The sequence below is a fragment of the Ochotona curzoniae genome, unplaced genomic scaffold (assembly GCF_017591425.1).
Source record: "Ochotona curzoniae isolate NIBS_2020 unplaced genomic scaffold, NIBS_Ocur_1.0 contig_1, whole genome shotgun sequence".
NCBI lineage: Eukaryota > Metazoa > Chordata > Mammalia > Lagomorpha > Ochotonidae > Ochotona > Ochotona curzoniae.
The window spans coordinates 35,073,359-35,099,291 of NW_024464918.1; the positions used below are offsets into that span (position 1 = coordinate 35,073,359).

At 43.9% G+C, this 25,933-nt stretch overlaps 1 protein-coding gene across 13 annotated transcripts in view; it reads right to left on the reverse strand.

Annotated features, from left to right (window-relative positions):
* Window positions 1-21,342, reverse strand: part of RAPGEF6 (Rap guanine nucleotide exchange factor 6) — a 156,658-nt gene extending 135,316 nt beyond the window's left edge. For 3 of the 13 annotated variants that reach the window (XR_005882945.1, XM_040970920.1, XM_040971285.1), the window contains exons 1-3: window positions 20,979-21,340; window positions 2,416-2,486; window positions 1,215-1,271 (exon numbers count right to left, since the gene is read on the reverse strand). Coding sequence is in view for 11 of the 13 variants with exons in the window: in XM_040970920.1 (XP_040826854.1) it covers window positions 1,215-1,271; window positions 2,416-2,486; window positions 20,979-21,047 (197 nt within the window). In the remaining 2 variants the exon portion in view is untranslated. Of the gene's footprint in view, window positions 1-1,214; window positions 1,272-2,415; window positions 2,509-2,726; window positions 3,611-6,244; window positions 6,351-20,978 lie in introns of those variants that run through there. The other 10 variants (XM_040971235.1, XM_040971046.1, XM_040971138.1 and 7 more) reach the window with 7 other exon arrangements.
* Window positions 21,343-25,933: the final 4,591 nt, after the last annotated feature.

Below are 25,933 nucleotides of genomic sequence, written 5' to 3' on the forward strand. Positions count from 1 at the left end.
TAAATTCTGTCAAGCTAGACTGCTGAGTCACCTGGAAAGTACAAGATCTGGGGCTGGGAGTGGACCTAGTAGAGAAACTGTGGGCACCTTCCTGATGGGTTGCAGCTCCCACCAGTGAGCATGAGAACCAGGACTGGGGGTGGACCCGGCAGGATAGACGGCAGCACCCACCAGCATAAGTGTGGGCTGCATAGCGGGCTGTGTGCCGTCTACTTCACACACTGTTATGCACAGGAACCAGGTCTGGGGGCAAACCCAGTGGGGGTTATTGGAGGTAAATCCGACAGGGTTGTATTTACTGCTGCTGTACATGAGGGCAGCATGTGTGGTAGGCAGGGTTGGACTGGGCCCATCATTCACTGGATTGTGTAAGAGATGGGGCTGATCAACAACTGCAATCACCAATGTGTGTGTAGGCTGATGTGGGTCATGGATTGAGCCGGACCCCTGAACTGGCCAGCATACACAGGAATCAGGTCTGGCGTCACCCTAGATGAGGTTTCTCTGGGGACCCTCCCAATTGAATCACTGGACTCAGAACTTTCACTGCGGAGAAAATTACAGGATCTGTGGTCTCATCATGGAGTGCATGTGTCAGAACTGGAACTCCTCAGTTGCTGAATCTATGCAGCGGATGGGATATCCAGATGTACATGGAGGATTTGGCAGTCCATGGGGCTTGCAGAGGACATCTAGTACTACAGCAGAGGATGGAGGGCAGATAAAGTGGACAATTCTCCCAGTCAAGCACTGACAGCAAGTATCTGGACGAATGGAGACTCTAAGGTAGACTATGTCAGCCAATGGACCTTGCAAAGATTTCCTCACTCTTGGAGCAATGCAATCAACAGCATTTCAGAACTACTTCCCATCTAGCTCCCTGCCTGTGGCCTGGGAAAGCAGTAGAGGATGACCAAAAGCCTTGGACCCTGCACCTGTGTGGGAAACCCGGAAGAGGTTCCTGGCTCTGGCCATTGAGACCATTTGGGTAGTGAACCAGTGAATCAAAGACCTTTTTCTCCTTTTCTTCATAAATCTTTTAAGTAAAAATTTTTAAAACCTCCAACATAATACATAAATTCCATTGCACTGTATATCTCATCATTTATGAACATATTTCAATTTACACAAATTCTTTCAGAATTAAATGAGTCTGAATCTTGAAAGTAAAAATTTAAGATAAAATAATTTAAGCTAATTTTGGAAACACTTACCAAAAAAGAATCTGATTACCACTGTATCTCTCATAGCGTGCTCTTGCAGACATTAATCTAATACAGAAAAAAAAATTGAAAATTTTCACTCATACTATTTAAAAATTGTAATTTTACCAATGTTTCCTTTAATATACTGTTTAAAAATTGTAATATTCATTTATAATAATAAATGACCAACCTCTAAATTTTCTCTAAAATACAAGCATTTGAATTACATGTATTACTTTCAAAAACAGCATTCAAATAATATCAAGAAGCACTGACTATGAAACTCTTATATACATTACAAAAATCTATCAGGTCACAAAGAACGTGTTTATGTCTGGTTCGGTACTAAACCCTCAGTGTGAAGGTAAGCTATTAGTAGAAATGAAACACAAGAAAAATCTGGTACACAAATAAATTTTTTGCTTGCAACTAAAAAATGCTGTAAGACAAGCAGGGCAATCCATTTTAAAGAAAAGGAATGAGCTTCAGACACTATAGATCTTGTCCACTGAGCTTGTTCCAAATCAAGAGTGTTGCTCCCTCCAATGTAATACCATACTATTACATAACACGCCACACCTAACTTAAGCATTTGGCATGGTAAGCATCAACACAAACTACAATAAGGAAGTATCCGTTTTATTTTCACTAGCTAGCTCACGCTGAGCATAGTGCTTTGCCTTAGGTACAGACTTAATATTCCAAACATTGTAACAGGATACTAGCATTATCCTTGCTCTCATGGAAGATGAAAACTATACTTTAAGACTAGCTTAAGGTCACACGGCTAGGAAAAACTGGCTAAAGAAATTCCAATGCCAGAACGAGTGTCTGGCCTAGCATGAAGACATTTGGTTGGGAACAGCCACGGTCCCCAGCAGAGTGCACAGGCTGCTGGCTCCCACCTCCAGCCTCCTGCTCATGGACACCTGGGAGGCAACAGTGATATAGATTAAGTGGTTCAGTCCCTGCCACCCACATGGACACCAGGGTTGACCTGGTTCCTACTGGATCCCTGCCTCCATGTGGAAGTCTAGGATGGAGTGCCTGGTTCCTCACTGTTACAATCCTTTGAGGGATAAACCAGTGTTGAAGATCCCATCTCCTGCACCCAGTCTCTCTCTCTCCCCATGACTTTCAAATGAATAAATAAATAATTTAAAGTGAGCAATTGCATAGCACAGTCTCTTAAACATGGCACTACACTTACCTAAGCTGGTGTTCCCTGAGATTTGATAATATTTCCATTCCATGAAGATAAGAATAAATAGTATTTAAGTCCTGTGGAAGAGAAATGTTCTTAGATTATTTTTCAAAATACTTCAGATATCCCACAAATCTGATTTTTAAGGAAACAACGATTTATGACTGAACTCTCAACTATGAAGAGTAACAAAATCTGAATTATAAAAGATTTGAAAATGTAGACAAGAGTTCCCTCCACACAGAACGCCTCTTCACCATGATAAATGCCTCTACTTAGTGTCAGAAACCAAAAACTTATCACTTCATATCAAAGTATATGAAACACTGTGTATTCCATAGTAACCTCCAAATCCCTAAAAAAGTTTTACATCCTCATTAAAGTATTTTCTTTCCTCCAGATTATACAGTTTTCCAATAATTACAAATTTCAGCATCTTAAAAGTTCTGGCTATCATTTCAAGATGATTGATTTATTAATTCTCTTAAAATGAAACTTAAAGTGCTTTCTCAAGAGATTCAAAATCCACCACTGAAGAAAAAACAGGATGAATAGGACAGTGCTACTGTTCACTAAGGACACCGTTCTCTACTCCTCACTCCGGTAAACAGAAAGCGCTTATAAACTGATGCTATTTATGCTGATGCAGTCTGACGATAAAAAGTAGACACATTTAAATCCTCCACATAAAATGTACCAGTGTATTTCTTAATAATCCCCTTATTGCAGGGTGAACGTCTCCCAAACACAACCCTGCTGCCTTGATACACAACTAGACCACAAAACAACCAGATGATAATGACAAGACCATTTGTTCTCCAGCAGGGTAAGAGTTCTGGAGCAACAATCAGCAACAAGATTACCTACGATGGATTGAATCAAATCATCTATGCTAAAACTAAAATTACAGTGAAAAAGATTTTGAAGTATCCCAAAACAAGGACAAATAGATTAAAAGAGGAAACCACAGCAAATGAGAAAGATTCATAAAACTTCAGAAAACAGCAGAACAAGTAATGATGTGGTAAACTATATTTCCAAAATGGTCTCAAACATACATTTTATCCTATTTGTTCTTTAGTAATGGGATCTTGCCAGCCAATAACCAAGAAGTGGAAGTTATGCGTGTGCTCTCACATGCATCTGAGTTGGCCCCTATTTGTTCTGACAAATCAAATGTCATTAGTGATGATTTCTGAGACTCAGGATTCCTGACTCCATATTAAGGCTGTAAGGGAGCCCAGCTATCTTTTTTTTTTTTTTTTAAAGATTTATTTATCTCAAACAGAGAAAAAGGGGGCAGGTGGGAGGACAAGAGGAGCATCTTCCATCTGTAGGTTCATTCCCCAAATGACTGAGCTGATCTGAGCGAGGAACTGCTAGGTCTGCCATGCAGGTGCAGGGTCTCAAGGTTATGTGCTAGAATCAAGAGCCAGGACCTGCCTATGGGTCCTCTACGGGACAGCAAGCGCCCAAGCATTTAGACCATCTTCTATTTCCTTCCCAGATGCACAACAGGGAAAGTATGTATGCAGGGAAAGTAGAACAGCCAGGACCTAAACCAGTACTCACATGGAATGCTAGTGGCATACCCAAGAAACTTAACAAAATGCTGGCCTCTCAAATTAGCCTTAAAGAGAAAGGCCACGGGGCCAGCAGTGTTGCCTAGCGACTAAAGTCCTCGCCTTAAATGTGCCAGAATCCCATATGGTCGCCAGTTCTAATCCCGGCAGCTCCGCTTCCCTTCCAGCTCCTTGCTCGTGGCCTGGGAAAGAAGTTGAGGACAGCCCAAAGTCTTGGGACCCTGCACCCACATGGGAGACCTGGAAGAAGTTCCTGGATCCTGGCTTCAGATCAGTACACACCAGCTACTGTGGTCACTTGGGGAATGAATCATTGGACACAAGATCTCTGTCTCTCCTCTCTGTATATCTGACTTTCCAATAAAAATAAAATAAATCTTTTTTAAAAAGAGAGAAAGGCCACAAGCAATAGCATCAAGACGACAGTTAAGTGAGCAATGCCTTCTTAGTCCAGCCCACTAACCAACTGAGTGAAACTAAAGGAGTAAGATCCTACTTAAGGTTCTATCGGGCTTAGGAACCAAATAGACAAAATCAGCAGGAAAGAGATCAACCGAATCCTGGCTTAAGGCTGGCTCACACGAGGCTGACTAAGCTGTAGACATATCCAACGATGGCCAGTCATCATTTCCTGAGTCCGTAAGTACAACTTTAGGAGCTGGTTACTAGAATAACTTCCACAATAAGTCCATGATCTTTGTGTTAAGTGCTATCACAGAACAAAAACTTGCAAGTAGGGACCTTTAAAATTTCCCCATTTTCTATAACAAGACAGTAAATAAAAAATACTATTCCCTTCAGAAGAGTGAAGAAAAGCAACCACACAAACTGTGAGAGTCTGTATTATTTTCTGCTAAATTCACGCAAAGCCTGAGAAAGCAGGACCCTTAAAAGCGACTGCGTAGCCCACCATAGTTTGACCCCAGCTCAGCCGAGTCTCTGGCAGAACAGATGCTTACAGCTGAAGGAGAAGCCTCAGCCTGGCGAACACATTCAAACAGGGGTGACGTTAGCCTACAGATTTGCATTAGGACTATTTTAACTCTGATTCTGCATCACAACATGGCCTAGAAACATCTATACTTCCTGCTCTGCTATGCAGAAGACATCACGCTGACAGAAAGAACAAGAAGTAACATGATGTAGCTGGCAGCTTGGCGCCTCAACGAATCCACGTTTTAGAATCAGAGATCAACCCAAAGATGACAAAACCAACCACTTCAGTGAAGTTTTTAGGGACACAGGAAATTTCCTTCAAAATTTAAGAAAAACTGTTGGGAATTTGGATGTAGATCAAGATGAAATAAGGGACTGGATTTTTTCACCTAAAACAATTAAACACCAAAACAAAATACAATGAAACATTTTTCAACAGATAGGATATCACCAAAGGACAACGTGGTGATCCTTGTGGGCATCTGACCTTTCTGCCTGGTGGTAGCTGGGCTTGAGAAGGTGGCCCAAGGGAACAGAACTGAGAACAGAAGGGAGTCAGAATGCATGCAGCAGAAACAGACACAAACAGACAACACAGAAACAAGTGTTCAGACAATTACACAGAATCCGCTTGCATGTAAATTGAGTATGTAATAACTATCACACTCTGTGTAAAGTCAGATGAAGAGTAACCTGAAAAGATTAGGAAAGCCATTCCCACCCAGGACCGATTTTTGCCCATGGTGACTTTAGCAACATCTGAAGACATTTCAGGTTTTCACAATGAAGAGAGGGTGGGGCCAGCTTCGAAGCTAGAGGTATTGCTAAACATCCTCTTAGGCCAAGGACAGGGTCTTAGAAGAAAGGATTATCTGAACCATAATGGTCCACTGCGCTGAGGTTTAACACATTTGGAGCAGGAGTAATAACATTCCAAACTCACACAAGGACAGAGAGTTCTTGTTCTCACAGCCAGACTGCAAAATCTCTTATTTCGCCGAGCACATTTATACTCTGAAGCCTTTGGATTCAATACTGTGGCAAAACTGACATGAGACTAAATGCCACCTTGGTGCTGTACATCACAGTTCAAAAACAGGTCTAAAGTTGGTTTCCAGGGTGATAACTTGTGACCAATAATTACAGTTGCAAAATGTATGTATACTAGTTACCTAACTCTGCTCAAGAACAAAGTCCAAGAACATATACTGGAATATAAAACATCTAGACTATAAAAACAAAATTCACAGTCTGTGGTATCAAATACAAAACTACCACTTGGGGCTGCTGCTGTGGCACACTGGATAAAGTCACACCTGTGATGCTGGCATTCCATGTGGAAGCTTGCTGGAGTCCCCACTAACAGCCAGAGAAAAGCAGCAACAGATGGTTCAAGTGTTTGGGCCCCTGCCACCCATGTGGGAGATCCAAAAGAAACGCACAGCCCCCTGACTTTGGCTTGGTGCAGTCATGGCTGTTGAGGCCATCTCGGGAACGAACCAGCAGATGGAAGGCAGAGCTCTCTCTCAAACTCTTCCAAATAAGTCAGTCAGTCCTCCAAACACATACACACAGAGCAGGAAATAACAATCCACAATGAAGACAAAAATCAATCCAAACCGAACTGATTCAGTAAACAAACAATAAACCAGCAGAAAAACATCAGAAATAAAACTCTACTCCATAAATTTAAGAAAATACAAAGCCCACTAAGCTTAAAAGAGGCTTTTTAAAAAACTATCAAAGAATAAAATCTTAGATGAAAAATACATTGAATGAGATCACCAGCACAAAAGACATTGCAGAAGGAAAAAAAAATAGTAAATCTGAACACACAGGAATGGAAATTGTTTAAAAATACACACATACAGAAATGTGAACACAGCTACAGGCCAAGTACAAGCAGCTTAAGTGGTGTTGGAGTTTAGAGGAAGAATCTAAACAAGGTAGTCGAAAAATGCTACCAAGTCCCCGATAAAACTATGAACTCATGTAAGTAAAATAAATCTTACACCACTCACTACCTCATAATAAATTACCTTAAAAAACACGGTAAAGAGAAAATTGTAGAATTAGCCTTAAGAAGACAAATCAAGTAACAAGGAACAAAACAAATTTGTAATTACAGAAATTATAGCAGATTTCTCCCCAAAGCAGTACAATCTAGAAAACACTGGAAAAGTATAAAGTCTCAAAAGAAAAGAAAACAAAACAAAACAACAAACAAAAAAAAAAAAAACAACTTAATAAACCTACAATTCTCTTCTCAGTCAAAACCTTTCAGAAACTAAGAAAAGTACTTTTCAGACCAGCAAAAGCTTAACCAACTTATCACTAGCAGACCTGGTATTTAAAGAACAGACAATAGATACATTTTAGGATTAAACTTATGATTCAAGATGTGTCATTCCTACCACTACTAAAACAACAGAAGAGCAGATAAAGCTGTGGTGCAGCACGTTAAGCCACTGCCTGAAGACCTGGCTGCTCACCACTGATCCAGCTTCCTATGAATGCAGCTGGGAAGTCGTTGCATCCATGTGAAGACCTGGAAGAAGCTGCAAGCTTCTGGCTCAGCCTTGACACAGCCCCAGCCACTGTGGCCACTTGGAATGAATTAGTCAAGACAAGAAGATCAAGCTCCTCCACCCTCCAATTCTAGCTTTCAAAAATTTAAAAATAGTAAATACATCTTATCCAAAAAAAAAAAAAAAAAAAAAAAAAAGCCACCACTTGCCCAACCAGCATCCCTTATAAACACCGTTAAGCGTAGAGGCTGTTCCATTTTGGACACAGCTGTATGCTAACACACTTGGGGAATATGGCCCAAGTACTTGGGCCCTTGCTACTGTATGGAAGATCCAGAAGGAGTAATGGCTTCTGGCTTCAGCCGGACTCAGCCCCAGCCACTGCAGCCATTTAAGGAGTAAAGCAGGGATGAAAAAAAAATCTTTTCTTCTACACTGTCTTTCAAAGAAATAAATGCATCTAAAAAAAAAAAAACAAAAACAAAACAAAACCTGGAAACATTTCAAAAATTGTGCACCAAAAGTTTTTTTAATTCCCCCTTCCCCAAATTGTTTTGAAATATATTCTAACAGACATCTTATTTTTTATAATTTATTTACTGCTATTTTATTCAAAGATTTTACTGAAAAGGCAGATTTTACAGAGAGGGAGAGACACAGAGAAAGATCTTCCATTCACTGATCCACTCTCCAAGTGCCCACAATAGCTAGAGCTGAGCTGACCCAAAGCCAAGAGCTTCTTCCAGGTCTCCCATGCCAGTGCAGGTCCCTAAGGCATCAGGCCATCCTCTACTGCTTTCCCAAGGCATGAGCAGGGAGCTGGAAGGGAAGGAGAGCAGCCAGGACACAAACGGCACCCAAATGAGATCCCAGCACAGGCAATGCCAGGACTTTGGCCACTAGGCTACCATGCCAGGCTCTCCAAGTTCACTTTTCTAAGCGCTTACTGCTTCATGTGAAATCACCTGAGACTCAACAGTTCTGCACTCCATGCGCACTTTTCAATCCTTATCTTCCTTCACATTCTCTGCAGCATTTGAACACTGGCAGAATTATAAATTCACTCCCTCTTATTGAAAGTCTTGCCACTTCCAACCTCTTCTGTTACCTGGTGCCCTGGGTTCCTGTCCCAATACCCACTTAGCAATGGTGACAGATTCCACTGCTTCCTAACTCTGTAACCTGTAACCAGTCACTCTGTGATTGCATTTCCCCACAAGTCAAAAGTGCATAATACCTTCTTTCACAAGGTTTCAAGAACTAAATGTACCAGAAGCCTTCAAAGTTTGTGGAAAATACTCATTATGAAAAACTATGCAAAGATTTCAAAACTTTTTGTACCAAACAAGTACTTTTCAATTCTACTCTGGTCTCACAGGCAAAGCTTGCACAGCAAGGGCAGGCACTCAGTGAGCATGACTTGCTATCATTGTTACCACGACCACCTTTCTGCTCTGGCCATTTTGATTTTCATTCGGAGGCTTGTGTTATTTTAAATGGTTGTAAAATGTACGTTCCCACCTTTGTCACATCTACCCTTTCTTGCCTAGAGACTGGGTACAATAAAAAAGATACTCTACAGCCAAAGCCTCATCTTACATAAACACACCATGATATCCATTATTTCTATTTCTTGTCTAGAGTTTTCTGGTAAATTAACACATTTAACTGGAGACTGAACATTTGCACCTGGTTGCCCAATCAAATTTCTAAGTACAGTATAGCCAAAGCAACATTTCCTGACTTAGGTGACAACATTGACCCTCGGGGCCTAAAATGTTCATTTCTGCTTTCTGATCAGCTTTGCTGACCTTCCTACTCATGGAGCAACGTGGTGATGAGCAAACAGCTTTCTGGCCTCTCCGTCCATTCTCACACTGCTGCCACACACAAAGAGCACACAGTCATTCATAACCCAGATCCTGACCATTCTTCTAAGCTATCTATTTCAATACTCATCCCTGGTCCCAGATTCCAGGTGCCCACGCAAACCACGTGCACATGCCACAATAATCTTATGCCCTTGCATGCGAAGCTCCTTTTAGGAAACACACTTTCCCTTTTACACCTAAATTTTTAAATATTCTAGGCTCAAATTAGGATCTCTTTTTCTAAAATAACTTGAATAGTGCCTGTCTACTTTTTTTCACCAACAGCCTTCCTACAAACTTTTGCACACTTGATGTGTATAATTACCACAGAAGTATAAGTAAAAAAAAAAACAATAGAAATCATATCAAGCTCATCTACTTTTACTTTACATGAAACTTATTATAAGTTTCATTGACTGGCATAAATTGGGACATTGGTTCGGATCCTTCTCACCTTAACATTACATAAAATGGTACAACATTTACATGCGAGTACTTACAGACTGTAAATCATTTGTAAGTAACTTACAAATGTAATAAAACGTAAATGTCAGGTAATTATAACACTTACAGCATAGCAACATACATGTTCAACACAGGCACACCTTATCCCCAAATATTTTCAACCCACATCTGAAACTACAAATACAGAAAGAGCTGACTATACATCATATAGCACGATCAAGACCAAACAAGGAACCATTCAAGGAAAATTCAGGCATCTATGAAGCAGATCTGAGTAGAGAAAGAACAGTTCAAAGCTTAAAAGGCAGCCTAAAGTTCATTGTGCTGATAAACTGAAAGCCAGCAAGGTACCTTCCTGCTGAATCACATGATCTTCTATGTGCAATTCGTGTAACTAGCTGACCCTATCAGCTCAAAGATTTCTGAAGTCGTGTCTAACCACACTGACAAACACCTCCCAGGCGGTGCTATTTTCTCTATTTACTGAAGAGATCTGTCCATTGGCTCTGCTAGTACCAAAGCCCTGAAGCCCTTCACCTGCCAAAGCTTCAGTTTATGGCCAAGCAGTAAAGAATATGCCCCCAAAGCACCCCAGGAAGTGCTGCTTATGCGCCTCCACAAGCTAATGCTTTCAATACAGTTACTCCTGTTTTTATTTACAGCCAGAGCTCAGTTTCACCAGGCAGAGTTCCACCCAAAGGCAACGCCCAACAATAACCGCCACCTTATGGTTATCGCCACCATCAGTCTGTCCCTTCCAGCCACCATCAGATGTGTCTTGATCTTAGCTCTTCATGCTCTTTCCCCTTGAAAACTCACGAGGGAAGCTCCTGGGCCTCTCAGGAACAGAATCTTCTAGGAAACTCCCAGGTGGCCACTGCCTTTCCTCACACTGGGAATCTCCAACAGATATCAAACCAGGTGCCTCAAAGTAAAAGCCCCATCCAATCTAGCATCCCCTTTCAATCCATTCAGTTTACAAATGAAGGTCAAAGAACTCTAAAAGTACAAATGGGTTCCTTTTCTCCCGTACCCTCTGAATGTACATCTGCTGTGGAAACACACAAGAGAACCTTTGTTCTGCAAACCTCAGAAATGTGCCAATGACTCACTCAAAAATGACTCCCAGCACAATGGTGGTCTTTTGCCAACACAGAAAGACCTCAACAAGTGTACGCTTAACGGTCTTTATCATAAATTTTAAACAGACGATTATGACAATAAATTATGTATTATTCCAGTTTTATGCATCTCAACTTTTACTTCAAAACTTTTATTTCAAAACCTTCACTGATTTTTAATAGACAAATATAGTAACATCTAATTGAGCTAGACATTCTTTTGAAAATGTATTCATTTTTATTGGATTTTATCTAGCAAAAGTTGTAACCATTTCATGAGAAAAAAAATAACAAAACTGCATCCTCTTTTAAAAATAATTTCTTTTTCTTGGAAAGACACATTTACAGAAAGATCTTCCAAACTCTCATTCACTCCCCAAATAGCTGCAATGGCCAGAGCTGAGCTGATCCAAAGCCAGGGCCTCCCATATGGGTGTAGGGTCCCAAGGCATTGGCCATCCTCTGCTAGTTTCCTAGGCCATAAGCAGACAGCTGGATGGGAAACAGAGCAGCCAGGACATGAACAGATGTCCATATGGGATCCCAGCGCTTGGAAGTAGAGGATTAGCCAGCTTGGCCACTGTGCTGAAGTTCAAGTCCCAGCTCTTCTTATCCCAGCTCCAACTTCTTATCTAACTTCTTATCCTAGCATTCTGTTGATGTCAATATCAGATGTCCTGGGAGGCAGCAAGCACTGACTCAAGTACTTGGGTCCACTGCAATGATGTGGGAAACACAGAGTTCCTTTCTCCCAGTTCAGCCAATCACCACTTATTGGAGCATTTGGGGAGTGAACTACTGGATAAGAGTCCACCAGTCCACCTTTGTCTCTTTGTTTGTCTCTCTCTCTCCCTCTCTCTCTCTCTCTGTCTCTCTCTCTCACTCACTCACTCACACATACACACTTATAAAGGTTAAACGGAAGGTGTTTGGCACAGCACTAAGACACTGGTTGGGATGCCCACTTTCTCTATCAGAGTGCCCGGGCCAAGTCCAAACTCTTCCAATTTCAGCTCTCTGGGATGTGCATCCTGTTAATGTGCACTCTGGGAGGCAGCAGGCGATTGTCCAGGTACTCGGGTCCTTGCCACTCACCCAGGAGACCTGGATGGGGCTTCTGGCTTGTTGCTGCGGACATCTGGGGTGTTAAGCAGGGAGAGGAGCATTATCTGCCTATCTGTCAGTCTGTCTTTGCCTCTCAAAACAAACAAACAAACAAAACCTTAAAATGGTTTATCTATTTTCTCTGCGATATTTTCCAAAAATGCATTTTGAAGCTATCCAAAAAAGGAATTGTTATTCCAACACATAACCATATTTATCAAGAATAGCCAAATGAAATTTGTTATGGTAAATGTACTTTATTCACTAAGATTTATTTACTTATTTGAAAGTAAGAGTTACACAGAGAGCAGGAGAGAGAGCTCATCCATGCCCTGGTTCATTCTCCAAGTGGCCACAATGGTCATGGCTGCGCATAGGCTAAAGCTAGGATGCAGGGGCTTCCTTCTAGTCTCCCACACAGGTGGCAGGGGCTCAAGCACTTGGGTCATCTGCTGCTGCTTTCTCAGGCACAGGAGCAAGGAGCTGGATCAGAAGCAGACGAGCCAGGACTCAAACTGGCGCCTGGAGATGACAATACAATGGGTGCTACAGTACAACCCACTATGCCACAGCACTAGCCCTCTTTACTCATTTTGGTAATGTTAACAGCAAATTTTGCTGTTGTCAAATTTCATCAGTTTCTTAAAACTAGCACCACAAACCACCAACAGAATCGTAAACGAACAATATTTTCCACATTTAAGAAAGTATGTATTTAACTGAAAAGCAGTTATAGAAAAAGAAGGAGGGACAGGGGATGAGGAAACAATGGGGGGGAGGGGACCCACTAGCAAAATAGCCCCAGTGGCCAGGGCTTGGCCAGTCCGAAGTCAACCTTTATCCAGAACTTCCAGATGGATTGGGGGGGGGGGGGGAATCCAAGCATTAGTGGACCCTCTGCTGCCTTCCCAGCCAGAAAAGCAGGAAGGTGAAAGTGGTGCAGCCAGGAAACCAAGCATCACCCAGATGGAATACCAGCACTGCAGGCACAGCCTAAACGGCCATGCAGCAATGCTGGCACCCACTGCTTTCTTTTCATCATTTATTCTACAGACATTTGGATTTCCACTACCCAGGACTGCATGACAGACACTGGGAGATGGAAGTTACATGGTCCTTAGGGAGCTTACAGCCATAGACAAACATGCTGAAAAACACTGAGGAACAGTATTCGGGGGACCTGGATGCAAAGGTAAGGAATGCAAGCACAGCTGTGCTGAGGAGCCCTGGAGAGATTTCAGTGGAGTCTGAATTTGCCAAACCAAAGATAGTTTTCCATTGAAGACACTCTATTGAACACTGATACATTCATGATCTCATTTAGTTTACAACAATCCACAAAAGTCATAAAACTTAGGTAATTTGTTTAGTGTCACTCCAATTCTCAGTACGAAAGCATAAATGAGAAGTAGGTTTACCAAAATACAAGATCCAAGGCTGATAAAGTTACTCCCTACGGCTTCCATCCTGCACAAAGCGGACTACAGTAGACAATACTCCTCACCTTTGTCTACGTATCCGAATCATTTTCAGAACTTTCTGCAAGTTCTAATCCTTACTCTTTATTTTGGAAGGTTTTAATCTAAGAAGTCAAGGGTAAGGCCTGGTGGTGTGGCCTAGTGGCTAAAGTCCTTGCCTTGAATGCGCCGGGATCCAATAGGGTCGTTAGTTCTAATCCTGGCAGCTCCACTTCCCATCCAGCTCCCTGCCTGTGGCCTGGGAAAGCAGTTGACGACAGCCGAAAGCCTTGGGACCCTGTACCCATGTGGGAGACCCGGAAGAAGCTCCTGGTTCCTGACTTCAGATTGGCGCAGCACCAGTCATTGCAGTCACTTGGGGAGTGAATCATCAGATGGAAATCTTCCTGTCTGTCTCTCCTCCTCTCTGTATATCTGAATTTGTAATAAAAATAAATCTTTTTTAAAAAAAAATAAGTCAAGGGTAAAAATGCGTATTTTAAAACACCCCTCAGTATAACAAACTGCCTAGAAAGAAACAGTGTTAGGACATCCTCAAGTACAGCCTGTGTTGGCTCAAGATGGTTTGCTTACTGAAACAAGTTACAATTGTCACTAGGCACCACTGGCTTATATGCAGTCCACCACCATGCAGACCAAAACGCTGGCACGCAGTTCATGCCTGTAGTTAAAACGCTTCTGCCCAGAGGTGGGAGTGACAAGGCTGAAGTGCAGGGCAGATCAGAGACAGCCTCCTATTACTCCTCCTCCCCTGAGCACACTTGCTTCCTTTACTTTCTTGTGTCCTATCCTCTCTGAAATCCACTACAATTAGCCCACTGTGAGGTCATGCTCACAGAAGCAATTAAACAGATTCAGTATTTTTTGTGCCCTCTACCTAATAACAGGACCTAACAAAAGCAGTTAGTGCTCACCTTCTGAAAGGACCTCTTCTGCTCTCCTCTAGCCCAGCACCGCTTCTTTTCATCCCCCTATTTCTTCAGTATTACAACACCCACGGGGCTACCCTCAGTCCTCTCCAACCCTCACTGCGCGTATCACCCTGCACGTTTCCATCAATCCTACGATTTCAGTGCTGACCCATATACTGTCAACTCTCACACAAATTCAGCCCCATTGCCCGGCTTGATCTGAATCACCCAATGCTGACTCAACATCTCTACCCGTCTCTCCCTTTTGGATCATTATCCATCAGTGAATTCCCTCCCCACAATTCTGCACCTTAAGAACATACAGTCATACACTCTTACCCTACCAGAAAACTAAAAAATCATCTAAGTTCCACTTTGTTTATGGAACTGAGGCCTGTTCCGTGTAAGTCGAAGTTTGGAGTTTTGCTAGACTTGCCCTTGTGCTACTGCTGAGGAAACAAATGTGAGGACAGAGCACACTGAAGCCATCTGCAGCATCTGGGCCCGAGAGGCCGTTATTTCCAGAGCTGATCTGCACAGAATGACGTAGATGAAATGGTAGATAAAATGTTCAGTCAGGATATAAAGAATTACACAAACAAAAATAAACGATGATCAAAGTCCATTCCACAGGCAAACTAAAAAGCTTTCAAGAGCATAGTAGGCAGAAAGAATCTACTGAAATGAAGTTCAAAAGCAGGAAGAATAAATGTGCAGTGACAGAACAATGGGTGCTTTTGGGAAAGGGTACTCACTAAGAGAAGAAAAGAGGAATGGGGTAATATTCCACTCTACGATAGTACTCTACACCTCACACAGTTAAATGTCTGTCAAAATTCATCTTTTTTGTATACATATACTTAAAGTATATGGACTATGTGCTTGATAGTCACTTTCAAAGTCAAAATTAAAAAGTCTAAGGGGATACATCCCCTCTGCAGTCAGCTTCCACCTGCTGCTGCTGTACCTGCTTCCAGGGCCTCACCTGCCCTGACCAACTCCAGTTTTTCCTATACTTAAAATCAACTGTTGAATGGGTAAGTGTCTTGTATTAGAGCTGCATTCACTGTTTATCTCCCTATTTACCCTGCTCCCCCCAGTCTCCAGCATGCTTCCCTACCACTCCCGCTCCCATCTAAAGTACACCTTCAAATTGCTCAGAGCAATTTTTATAAAGCTGACTTTAAGTGGAGGTTTATCCCCTCCCCAGTAATTCTGAACTGATCAAAGAGGCTAGGACAAGCAGCTTCACTGTTACGATCTAATACCATGTACCACCACCAGCCCATATGCAAGCCCAGTGTTTCTTTTCACTATTTCTCTTTCCCAAAGAAACTTTTAGACATTTTCTGCTAATTAAGGCTCAACTTATATAATTAAAAAATAAAATTTTCTAACTATTACATTTTGGAAGACCATAAAATGCAGTAAGACCTATGATTTGCTTTTACTTCAATTAAAAACCAATGCTTGTCCACTGAGGGGTGATACTTCTACTAGGAATGCATGCCCTGTGGGCTGGCTCCTTGTCCTGTAAATGGCTGGGTGGTCCCTGTGCCCACCTTTCTTCCTGTGGCTCTCTGCCAGGAATAAACTCCCTTACTCGTGACATTAAAGACTGAATTCATTGCTGCCCAAGAAGCCTTCTTTCCCCTCTCCAAAACCCATTCAAATCTTTGTTATGAATAACCTTACCATGTCACTACATTTACATTTTTAAAGACTTATTCATTTTTACTGCAAAGTCAGATATACACAGAGGAGGAGAGACAGGAAGATCTTGCATCCAATTATTCACTCCCCAAGTGACCGCAATGGCTGGAGCTGAGCCAATCTGAAGCCAGGAGCTTCTTCCGGGTCTCCCACATGGGTACAGGGTCCCAAGGCTTTCGGCTGTCGTCAACTGCTTTCCCAGGCCACACCCTGGGAGCTGGATGGCAAGGCAGACTGCAGCGATTAGAACCTGTGCCCACATGGGATCCCAGGGCATTCAAGGTGATGACTTTAGCCAATAGACCATTGCGCCAGGCTCATACATTTACACTTCAGTGTTTCTCAACTAACTGGAAAATAAAGACCCTGTCAAATTTCTCTCCACAACCTTGGGTTTTGCTTTTAAAACATATTCTCATTGCCATGAAATGTAGAGAGAGACACCTTTTCCACTGGCTGATTCACTCTCAATGTCTGCAATGACCAGCTGTGTGCTAGCAGGAAGCTGGATCAGAAACCAGGCCAGGACTGTAACTGGCACACTGGGACACGGGCTGCAGGCGTCTCAAATAGCACCAAAGACCCATCGGTTTGTCATGGGTGGCATTTGATTTGTTCAGTGGATGGCTGCCATCATCTGGGTAAGGGAACTACATAGCTCAGCTTCCCTACAGGAGTCTTCCTCCAGGGCCCGGCGCGGTGGCGCAAGTGGTTAAAGGTCCTCGCCTTTCACGCCCGGGATCCCATATGGGCGCCGGTTCTAATCCCGGCAGCCCTGCTTCCCTTCCAGCTCCCTGCCTGTGGCCTGGGAAAGCAGTCGAGGACGGCCCAAAGCTTTGGGAACCTGCACCCGCGTGGGAGACCCGGAAGAGGCTCCTGGCTTCGGATCGGCATAGTATCGGCCCGTTGCGCTCACTTGGGGAGTGAAACATCGGACGGAAGATCTTCCTCTCTGTCTCTCGTCTCTCCTCTCTGTATATCCGCCTTTCCAATGAAAAAATAATAAAAATAAATCTTTACAAAAAAAAGAGTCTTCCTCCAGTCTGTTATTTTAGGCATTAACATTAATAGTTTCTCTTTTAATTCCAAAAGTGATCTGGATGATTACCTATATGTTTAATCTCTACCTAGAGCAACAGAAAATAATTCAGTTCTAAACACAGATAGTACATAATCAGATCCAAGCATGAGAATCCACTCTAGCAACAATATGACAATAAATAAAAGGATTCAAGCTAAAATCCAGGAGTGGAAAAGAAAACACAGCCTCAACTAGACTAGTGAAAGTGGGATAAGGAGGCAAAATGAGAATGTCAGAAAGTACAATTAGCAAGACTTGGTAATCCACAGAGGGAAGGTCCAAGGGAAAATCAAAAATAGAATAAAATTTCTGGAGACAGCAACCATTTCAGCCTCCTACAGGACATTTCAGCAGGGAGAATAAAAATATGAGCTGAGGATAAATGGCTGAAGGATTCCAGAGCGGTAAGGACCTGCAGCACAGAAGCCACTGTGACTCACAGCATGAGGTGTCCGCCGGTGCAAAGCAGGCGCGGCCGGGCTGCTGAGTGAGCAGCCCCACAATGTGCCCTCAGCAGTTCTCAACAGGATTCCCTCTCCTGCTGCAGGAGGACTTTACAAAATGAAGTTTCCAATCTTCTGCTCACTAGATGGGAAGCACATTAAGCACAAATAGGAAAATAATCATGAGAAATACAAGCATTTCACTCTGATGTAAAAAAGAGCTACAGATAAAGAATAGTGCTGAACAGAGACTGAGTTGGGGGGAAAAGCCAAATTGATGGTCTCAATTTTGCCCGTGGCTTCTATAAATCATTTTAGCATGAGGACCCAAAATACAGTAAGCTAAGTTAGTAAGTTAAGAGCGCCTACTGTCCCATGGAGTATTTAAGTCTGAAATGTACCCCAACACAACATGGAAGCAGGCAACTCGGCAGAGCCAACATGCTCTAGAATTTGGGTTCATAGAATGTATGTGGCTTGAAAGTAAAAATGGTGTTATGACTTAGGTATCTGGAAAGCACACTTCACAAGACTCGTCCACACACAGTGCCTGGTGCACCAGGACTACACCTTGAAGGGCGTTTCACTTAACTTTCAAGATAAAGGAAGCAATGATTGCTTATTCGTTAGTGTATTTTTCTTCAACCAACAGGCATTTCAGAAAAGTAAGTGAGATCAAGCCAGCTGAATGAAGGGGCCTTACTCCGTTCTATCTCACAAAGACAACACCAGGGCTTAGGGCTTCTCTCCCCCTGCACCGCTTCCCCACCCTACGCACGTGTCTGCCCTCACCTGATAGGGCCCAGAGCACTAACTACCGTGAGGCTTTGCCTGGTCTCCATCTGCCTGGGAAATTTCACCTGGCTTCACCTCAGTCAGCAACTGTCAGCTAACGATGTAACATTTCTATCACCAGCCTCGCTTTCCAGCAGAAGGTCATTTGCACATACAACCCCTCACCCAACATTTCTAACAGATGCGCCAAACTTAACAAGTAAATAACCGAGTTGCTCACCCTCCTCCACAGAAGCAAACGTGCAGCTCCCTTCCTCTCTCTGATGGCAACTCAAACTCTTAACGCCAACTCTACAGCTCATTTAGGCCAAGAACTTTGACATCATGCTTTATTCATTCTTTCCCTCAAAGCCCCCTCAATTCCAGTTGGCTAAACTTACAAAATTATTTCCAAAATCTGACTTATTCTCACCACTGCCATTACTATCACTTCAGCTGAAGTCACCGGCACCTCGTACCTGACTCAATGAGGCAGTGGCTCACTTCCTGCTTCTGCCTCTGCTCCTCCACAGGCTAATCTCAACATGGCAGCCACAGGACCCTCAAAAGTTAGCAGGGTACCACGTCTCCCTTTTAAAACCCTCCGGTGACTGACTTCCCACCCCTCGCACTTAAAATAAAAGCCAAGGCGTTTGTAACGATTTAGAAAGCACTGTGTGATGTATCTCATTCAATTATTTCCTCTTCAGACTTCTTTTACAACCCTTGACACTTCCCTGCAGCCTTGCGGTGCTCCTGGCTGGGCCTGCCAGCACGTTCCCCCTCAGCCTCCGTCCCCAAGCAGCTCCACAGCCAACTCCATCACTGCCTCAAGGCGTTGATCCAGGCTCATCTTCTCAATCAGGACAACAAGGACCACCTTATTTAAATTACCTCACCGAATGCCCCCTCCCTGCCAAACCCACCTTTTCTGCCTTTCTAATAGTCATTACTAGCTAACGATTCTCACCTGCTTCTCATCTTGCTCCATTAAGGTATAAATACAACTAAGTCAGGCCCATGGTGTGCACTCCTACAGCCAGTGCATAGATTAGTACCTTGAGCTAACACGCTCTAAATAATTATTCAATCAATATACTAAAACAGCAAGTTCCTACTGAGAACAAATTAATTTGTGAGAGTTTTATCAAATTACATACCACACATAAACCACAGCACATTCTCAGTCTGTACCCATACACACTACACATACAAAAACATCACCAATGAATCACGCAGTCCACACGTTGTGCTTTGAGATGTCAAAGCTTTATTTTGTATGGTCTCAATGGGAAGTTGTCTGCTATTCCCTCCAGCTACGCTGCTGTTCCACGGAACCAGTAAAGCACCTAACAAGCATACACTGGCCAACATGACTGGGTAGTTCAGAAATCCTCTGAAGGCTCAAACCTTGGCAATTTCGAAGCAGGAAAGGCTGCCATTAAAGTAAGATTCTCATTAATCCGGGAATTAACATCATTACTTGCAAAGGTCTATTCTACATCGCAAGCCCTTTGTGGCTCTTACTGACGAGACCAAGGCTACAGGTGAATTCACCTGAGCAAAGGTAACACTTGCAGTTCACACCAACGCCAGCAATAGCCACAGGAACTGCAGCCACGCGAGATCACAAAGCTAACTCTCAAGTGGGCCTTTACACAGTGGGAGAGTGTGCCCGTACTTAGGCCAGGATGACGTTTTTCAGTAACAAAGTTTGACCCCGTATCTCAACTGAATAATGGAATGTCCCAGAAAGTCTGCCAAAAGTTACTAAGCCTTAACCAGGCAAAACACTATAAATCTGAAAAAAACTACCAAAAAGTAATTTAAAGAATTAAAGCATTTCATTTCTAGCGACCATAACCAATATAATCCAACAAATCGTTGGCTAAGGCACACCACTCAAAACAGAAAAGTCCCCAAAACAAAGCCTTAACCGCCCCCACCGCAGACCCCTCCCCCAAATCAATGCACTGGGCAAGTACCGGCACACGCGCCTGAAAACAGGCTTCCACGCCAAAGGAAAACCTTCCGAGCTGATGCCATCACCGCTAACCCCTCACAGGAACGTTTGCATTCGAGCAGAAAATAATCTAAAAATTCCCTCCCGTGGTCAGAAAAAGTACCTACAGAGCTGATTTTAAACCACGCATCATCCACCACGGAATTCGTCATTTGACTACAAAGTTTCAGACAGACTTTGAAAAGCAGTTGTTTTTAGGTAACTGGAGCTTTCAGAGATTGTTCAAGTTACTACTAAGTTACCTAGCCGTTTCAGCTCACAACTTCCCGCTGTTCACCTCAATGCGCGAGCAAACTCCGAGAACCGAATTGTACCCAACTCAGGGTCACGAACGGGGTTTCCTTTCTTACGGCAGCCCCAGGGAAGTCCCCGGCCAGGACCGCGACCACGGCGCGGGTCAGAGCCGGGGGCCGCAGAGCACACACAGCCGGCAGCAGGTGCGAAGCTGTGGCCAAGGGGCAGTCCCCGCTGGGCTGGGACCCGACAGCGAGCGCTGGCCGTTGAGGCGCGGGGCGCGCGACACCACCAGCCTCCTTACCTCGGGGGTCCGTTCCGGCGGTTTCTTCTTCAACGCCTGCCTAGCGCCGGGGTCCACGGGTGAGTTCATGGCCGCGGACCCCCGAGCTCCCCCGAGCTCCCCCGCTGGTCCTCAGCAGCCCAAGCGGCAGCCCATTCACTTTAGGTAAGGGGCTCGTCCCCACCCCCCTCAAAAAGGGAGGGCACGCCAGACAAGTCGCGGGGTCCAAACTCCAGCAAACAAGCCTTCGCAACGCCCGCCCAGGGCCTCAGCCCACGCGCGACTGGCCAGAAACAAGCCCGTGCGGGGGCGCGGGCGCGCGAGGGCGCAGGCGCAGTGCACACCCAGTCGCTCCCGAGCGCCCAGCGGTGACGTCAGAAGCGGGGCGGAGCTCCGAAGCCTTTCCCGACCCTTCGTGTGAGTTTCAGGACACCTCGCGAGATCTCTCACGGAACCCGTCGCGCGACTCTCCTCACAGTGATGGGTTCGGGCTCCCCGGCTTCCGGTGGGGGGGGGGCGGAGCGGAGAGACAGGAAACTGGACGTGAAGGCCTGAGGCAAACCGGCGTGTTGGGGCGAGACGGCCGGGCTCGGCTTTTAGGGTGCAGGGAGCGGTTGGGGCCCCAGCGCGGAAGTGGGTTGCGCTTCCCCTGACACGACTCTGGGAGAAGGCTCGGAAGTCGAGGCGCCGCGGGGCTGACGGGGCGGTGCGCTTCCGCCCTGCTTCGCGTCTCCCTTTCTAGAACGAAGTTAGACAAGCTTCCCGCAGACAGGTGCGGCTGCTCGGAGGCAAATCGCGCGTTCGCACGGCCGGTCCTTCGGCCGCTCCTGGCAGGACTGCTTACATTCTAGTTTTCCCCGCGGACTGAATAGGACCAGTTTGAATTCATTGACTGGTCCCCTGGAAAGGTGGAGTGGGCGCTGAGCGAGCCGGGTCCCTGACGACCTTCGGAGCCCTCTGCTCCGGGCGCTGTTCCTCCCAGGGTGGTAAACACCTGCGGGACTCTGCGCCTTTTTCACAGCAGGAGTTAGAGAGTAACAAAAAAGAAAAGCGAATTCAGGCTACAACACTGTATTATTTCTGCGAGCTGTGATGACTGCCGAGGTCCACCAGAACGGGTTTCACTCGTCTTGGGGTCTGCCGGAATGGAAGTTTACAACACAGATTATCACATCTTTCGCCCGGGCGCGGTTTTTGTTTTGTTTTGTTTTGGTACAGGGAAAAAATTACCAGGGTAGTTGTGGTTCAGCTACCCACAAAGAATGAGAAAGTCATAAGACAGTTGCAGATGTCTCGTTTTCCCGCGCGCGCATTTGTGTATATACAAATGATCTCCAAGTTCCAACCAGTTCCAACTTCCATTCTCTAAGCGTCAGTTTCTTAAGTCACAATATTTTAAAAGGGAGGACAAGCATGATCATCATGAACTTAAGGGGGCAAACAGGCCTGGTTATGTATGTGAAACCCACCTTCAGTTAAATGAATTTACTGAAACTCTCTGAAATTCAATTGCCACATCTATAGAAATGGGAATCGCAAATAAACTGATTTCAACACTCCCTATATGAGATGGTTCACCAAACATCACAAGTAAGTGTGAACAACTGGATAGTTTGAAAAAAAAGAAAAAAAAAAGAGGTACCAGATTTGAAACCCACAGAAAACCACATCCCGGAGTAGATGTGGAGCAGGGCACTCTCCCAAACTGACAGTTCTTAGGTTTTGAAAAACTGTGGGGGAGGGGGAGAGGAAGTATCTAGTGAAGTTAAAATTTCACACACCCAATGGCAGCCAAGGCCACCCCTTACGTTCTTAAAGAATGCTTTCTGTACAGCACAAAGGGTGCAGAAAATGTTCATTCTAACTGTCACACTTGAACAAGATTTGCACTCCTGGGTTGATGGCTGGGTCTGGAAGGTGGGCTTTCGGTAACTGGAGAGCTGCGCTCAGGTCATTCCTGCCTGGGGTTATGTAAGCTGAGGTGCTTTTTGTCTGTTTCCTGGCTTCCTATTTGACTCCCTCTGCTATTCTCGGCCAAGATGCATAAATCAGCTGGGCTGTCCAATCTTGGAGTCTGAACTTACTTGACAAAAATAAACTTTCTTCTTTCCTAACAAGTTTCTCTTAAGTATTTTAGTTAAGATGATGAAAAGCTAACTCATTAGTGTAAAACTGTTACTAGCCCAAACATTCATCAGTACTAGAATTAGAATAAGTCAATTGTGGTATGTTGATTCAGTGAACTATCCGCTATGCAGCACGTGGAAGACTCCACAGCATAATGACAGGAATGAACACACTCAGAACGTGGAGTAGAATTACAGAGTCCTAGTGAAATTAAACAGATGCACCTGCCAAGGCAAAACTACACAGTGAAGGAACATGAGCATGAAAGGCTGGCAGTTACAAAGAGGAAAAGATAGAATGTTCTGTGAGGAAAGGGTTGGCTTGTGAACTGCTAAAAATTAGCTACTTCCTGACCTTGGTGATGATTACAAAAGTGCATATTTACTCACTTTTCTGTCTATAAGAAAATTACTTAGATGTGCAAAAATAACTGTCTACCTTTAAAGTAAACAAATAGGCCAGCATTGTGGTCTAACAGGTAAAATCGTGCCGGAGTCCAGCTCCAGCTGAGTTCAGAACTCATGAAGGCTATGTGGATGAGGCACAAAGAGGAAAGACAGACCAATAGGATTTCATGATCATAATGGACAATGCGAGAAAGCTGCCCACTTTATTTATACAGAAACAGCCAAACTCTGGTTCAGACTTTTTACGTCATGGTCTAGTGGGTGTTTCTAAGGATAATTCTGCCATTTGTTTTACCTAAAAACAATAGAAGTTCCTGCTACAATTCTTATTCTGCAACTTAATCTTGTATCACAAAGAAAAGGAGAACCTAAAGATCAAGGAAAGAATGAAAGCCTAAATATAGGCCCCTTGATTAGCATAAGGTCAATGGGAATAGCCAAGACAGTAGGAATAATAGAAGGCCCTTTTGCAAGATGTTATTATTGACATTAACCTTCAAGCTCACATTGAGTAAAAAAGCCAACTCCACAGTAGCAAACAATGCCTGGATGGATTAGAATTGTGCCACAGGGTGGTCTGGTGTCCATGCAAAAGAAGGTGGAGCTGCATTCAGGTGGCTGTAGAGACCACTGGGCCCTGCCAAACAGCAGGAAGTTCCTTGCAGCCCTGCCTGCAATGGAACAATACTCTTCATACCTTCGCATCCCCCCACATCCACTGCACTGACCCCAACAAAATCGCAGTCTGTAATATCAGCATCTCACACGGACTCTATTCATATCCCATGTGTTCCACCTGCTGCACTTCCAAAAAAACAGAAGGCGGCCCACGAGAGACCTGATGAAACTACTGGCCATTGTGGTCATTTGGGGAGTGAGCCAGCAGATGGAAGATGTGTCCCTTTGTGTTTTTTTTTTTTTTTTAAATCTTACTGCCCTTTTCTATTTGTCCTTCAAAGCTATAATTTCCTAGCTCCCTCTTCACTTTCACCTTGGGTTCTGTCCCACTTGCTACCTTCCCAGGTTGACAAAGAAATATGAAGAAAGCTGGAGTATCTTCATAATGCATCTCTCACCACCTACTAGTTTGGAAAACATTCTGGTCCAAGACAAACTGACTCCAACGTAAGGACTATGTGCCCTCATTCCATTAGAGCAAATCCTCTGTGCCTGTTTTTAATGAACAACATCAGACTCTATGCTTCTCAGGAAAGCTGCCAAGATTCCCCAAAGATTTATGTACTAACAGCACTATAAACACAAAAACCAATTATAAACTTCTACCATAATTGATGGTTGTTTCAATACTTGATACTAGCTGCCTTTAAAGCAAGGATTCTTTTTAAAACTCAAAGTGATAGTGACAATAGTTAACTCCCCCCAAAGCCAGTGGTTTAGTCCCGCCTCCAGGTGTCACTGTTTGAATCACTGGAGCCCCAGGAAGGCAGCTTCCCAATAAGCCTACTCAGGTTGGACTCTATTGGAGAGGATGCACACAGGCCTGATGGAAGGCTAGGCTTTCCTAGAGGGCAGGACACAGGGACAGACACATCCACATGGTCAGAATCATACACAATTCAGTGAGCCACCGCCAAAGTGATCCGCCCATTTGGCTGCCGTTTTAAATTGTAGCAATATGTATTGGCTGTTTTTACTTAGTTGAGAGACAGGAACACAGAGAAAGAAACAGAGAGCATTGACCTTGCCAGTTTACTGCCCAAATATCTCCAACAGCTGGAGCCCCAAACCCAATCCTGGTCTCCCAGGAGTGGCACAAATCCAAGTATTTAAACCATCACCTCCCAAACTGGTGCATTAAAAGAAAGCTGGATTGGAAGTGGAGCTTGGACTCAAACTCAGGCACTTGAATAAGGCATGCAGGAATCCTAAACAATGGCTTAACCCCTGTGATACATATCCACTCCTGGATACAATGTTAACAACTTTTCATGACTCTTTTAATCTGGATTATTAAGGTGTTTTGTAAAAGCATGCAAGTAAAATGTTCGACATTATTATGAATAGATCATATCAATATATTTTTGTTATTGTGGTTTTATTCCTAACTTTCATTACAGATTTTCCTAACAATATGTGGGGGCTTTTGGGGAAAGGCTGAGCAGATTATTTAATCACAGTAGCAGCCAAATATTAGACATAGCATTTGAGATGAATCAACACTTGATTAAAAAACTTTTGCTATCTTCTGTTTTGCTTTCCTTCTTTCCTTTTTTTTTTCAAATTTTGAGAGGTGAGCGGTGGGGGACAAAAAGAGAGAGAGCCCATCCTCCTAAGTTCACCTCCCAAAGGCCTGCAATGGGCTAAAACTGATTGTAGCTGAAGCCGGAACCGGAACTCAATGAAGGTCTGCTAGGTGGATGGCTGGAAGCCAGCCACTGAGAGTCTGCAACATCAGGAAGCAGCAGTTAGGAAACAGACCAG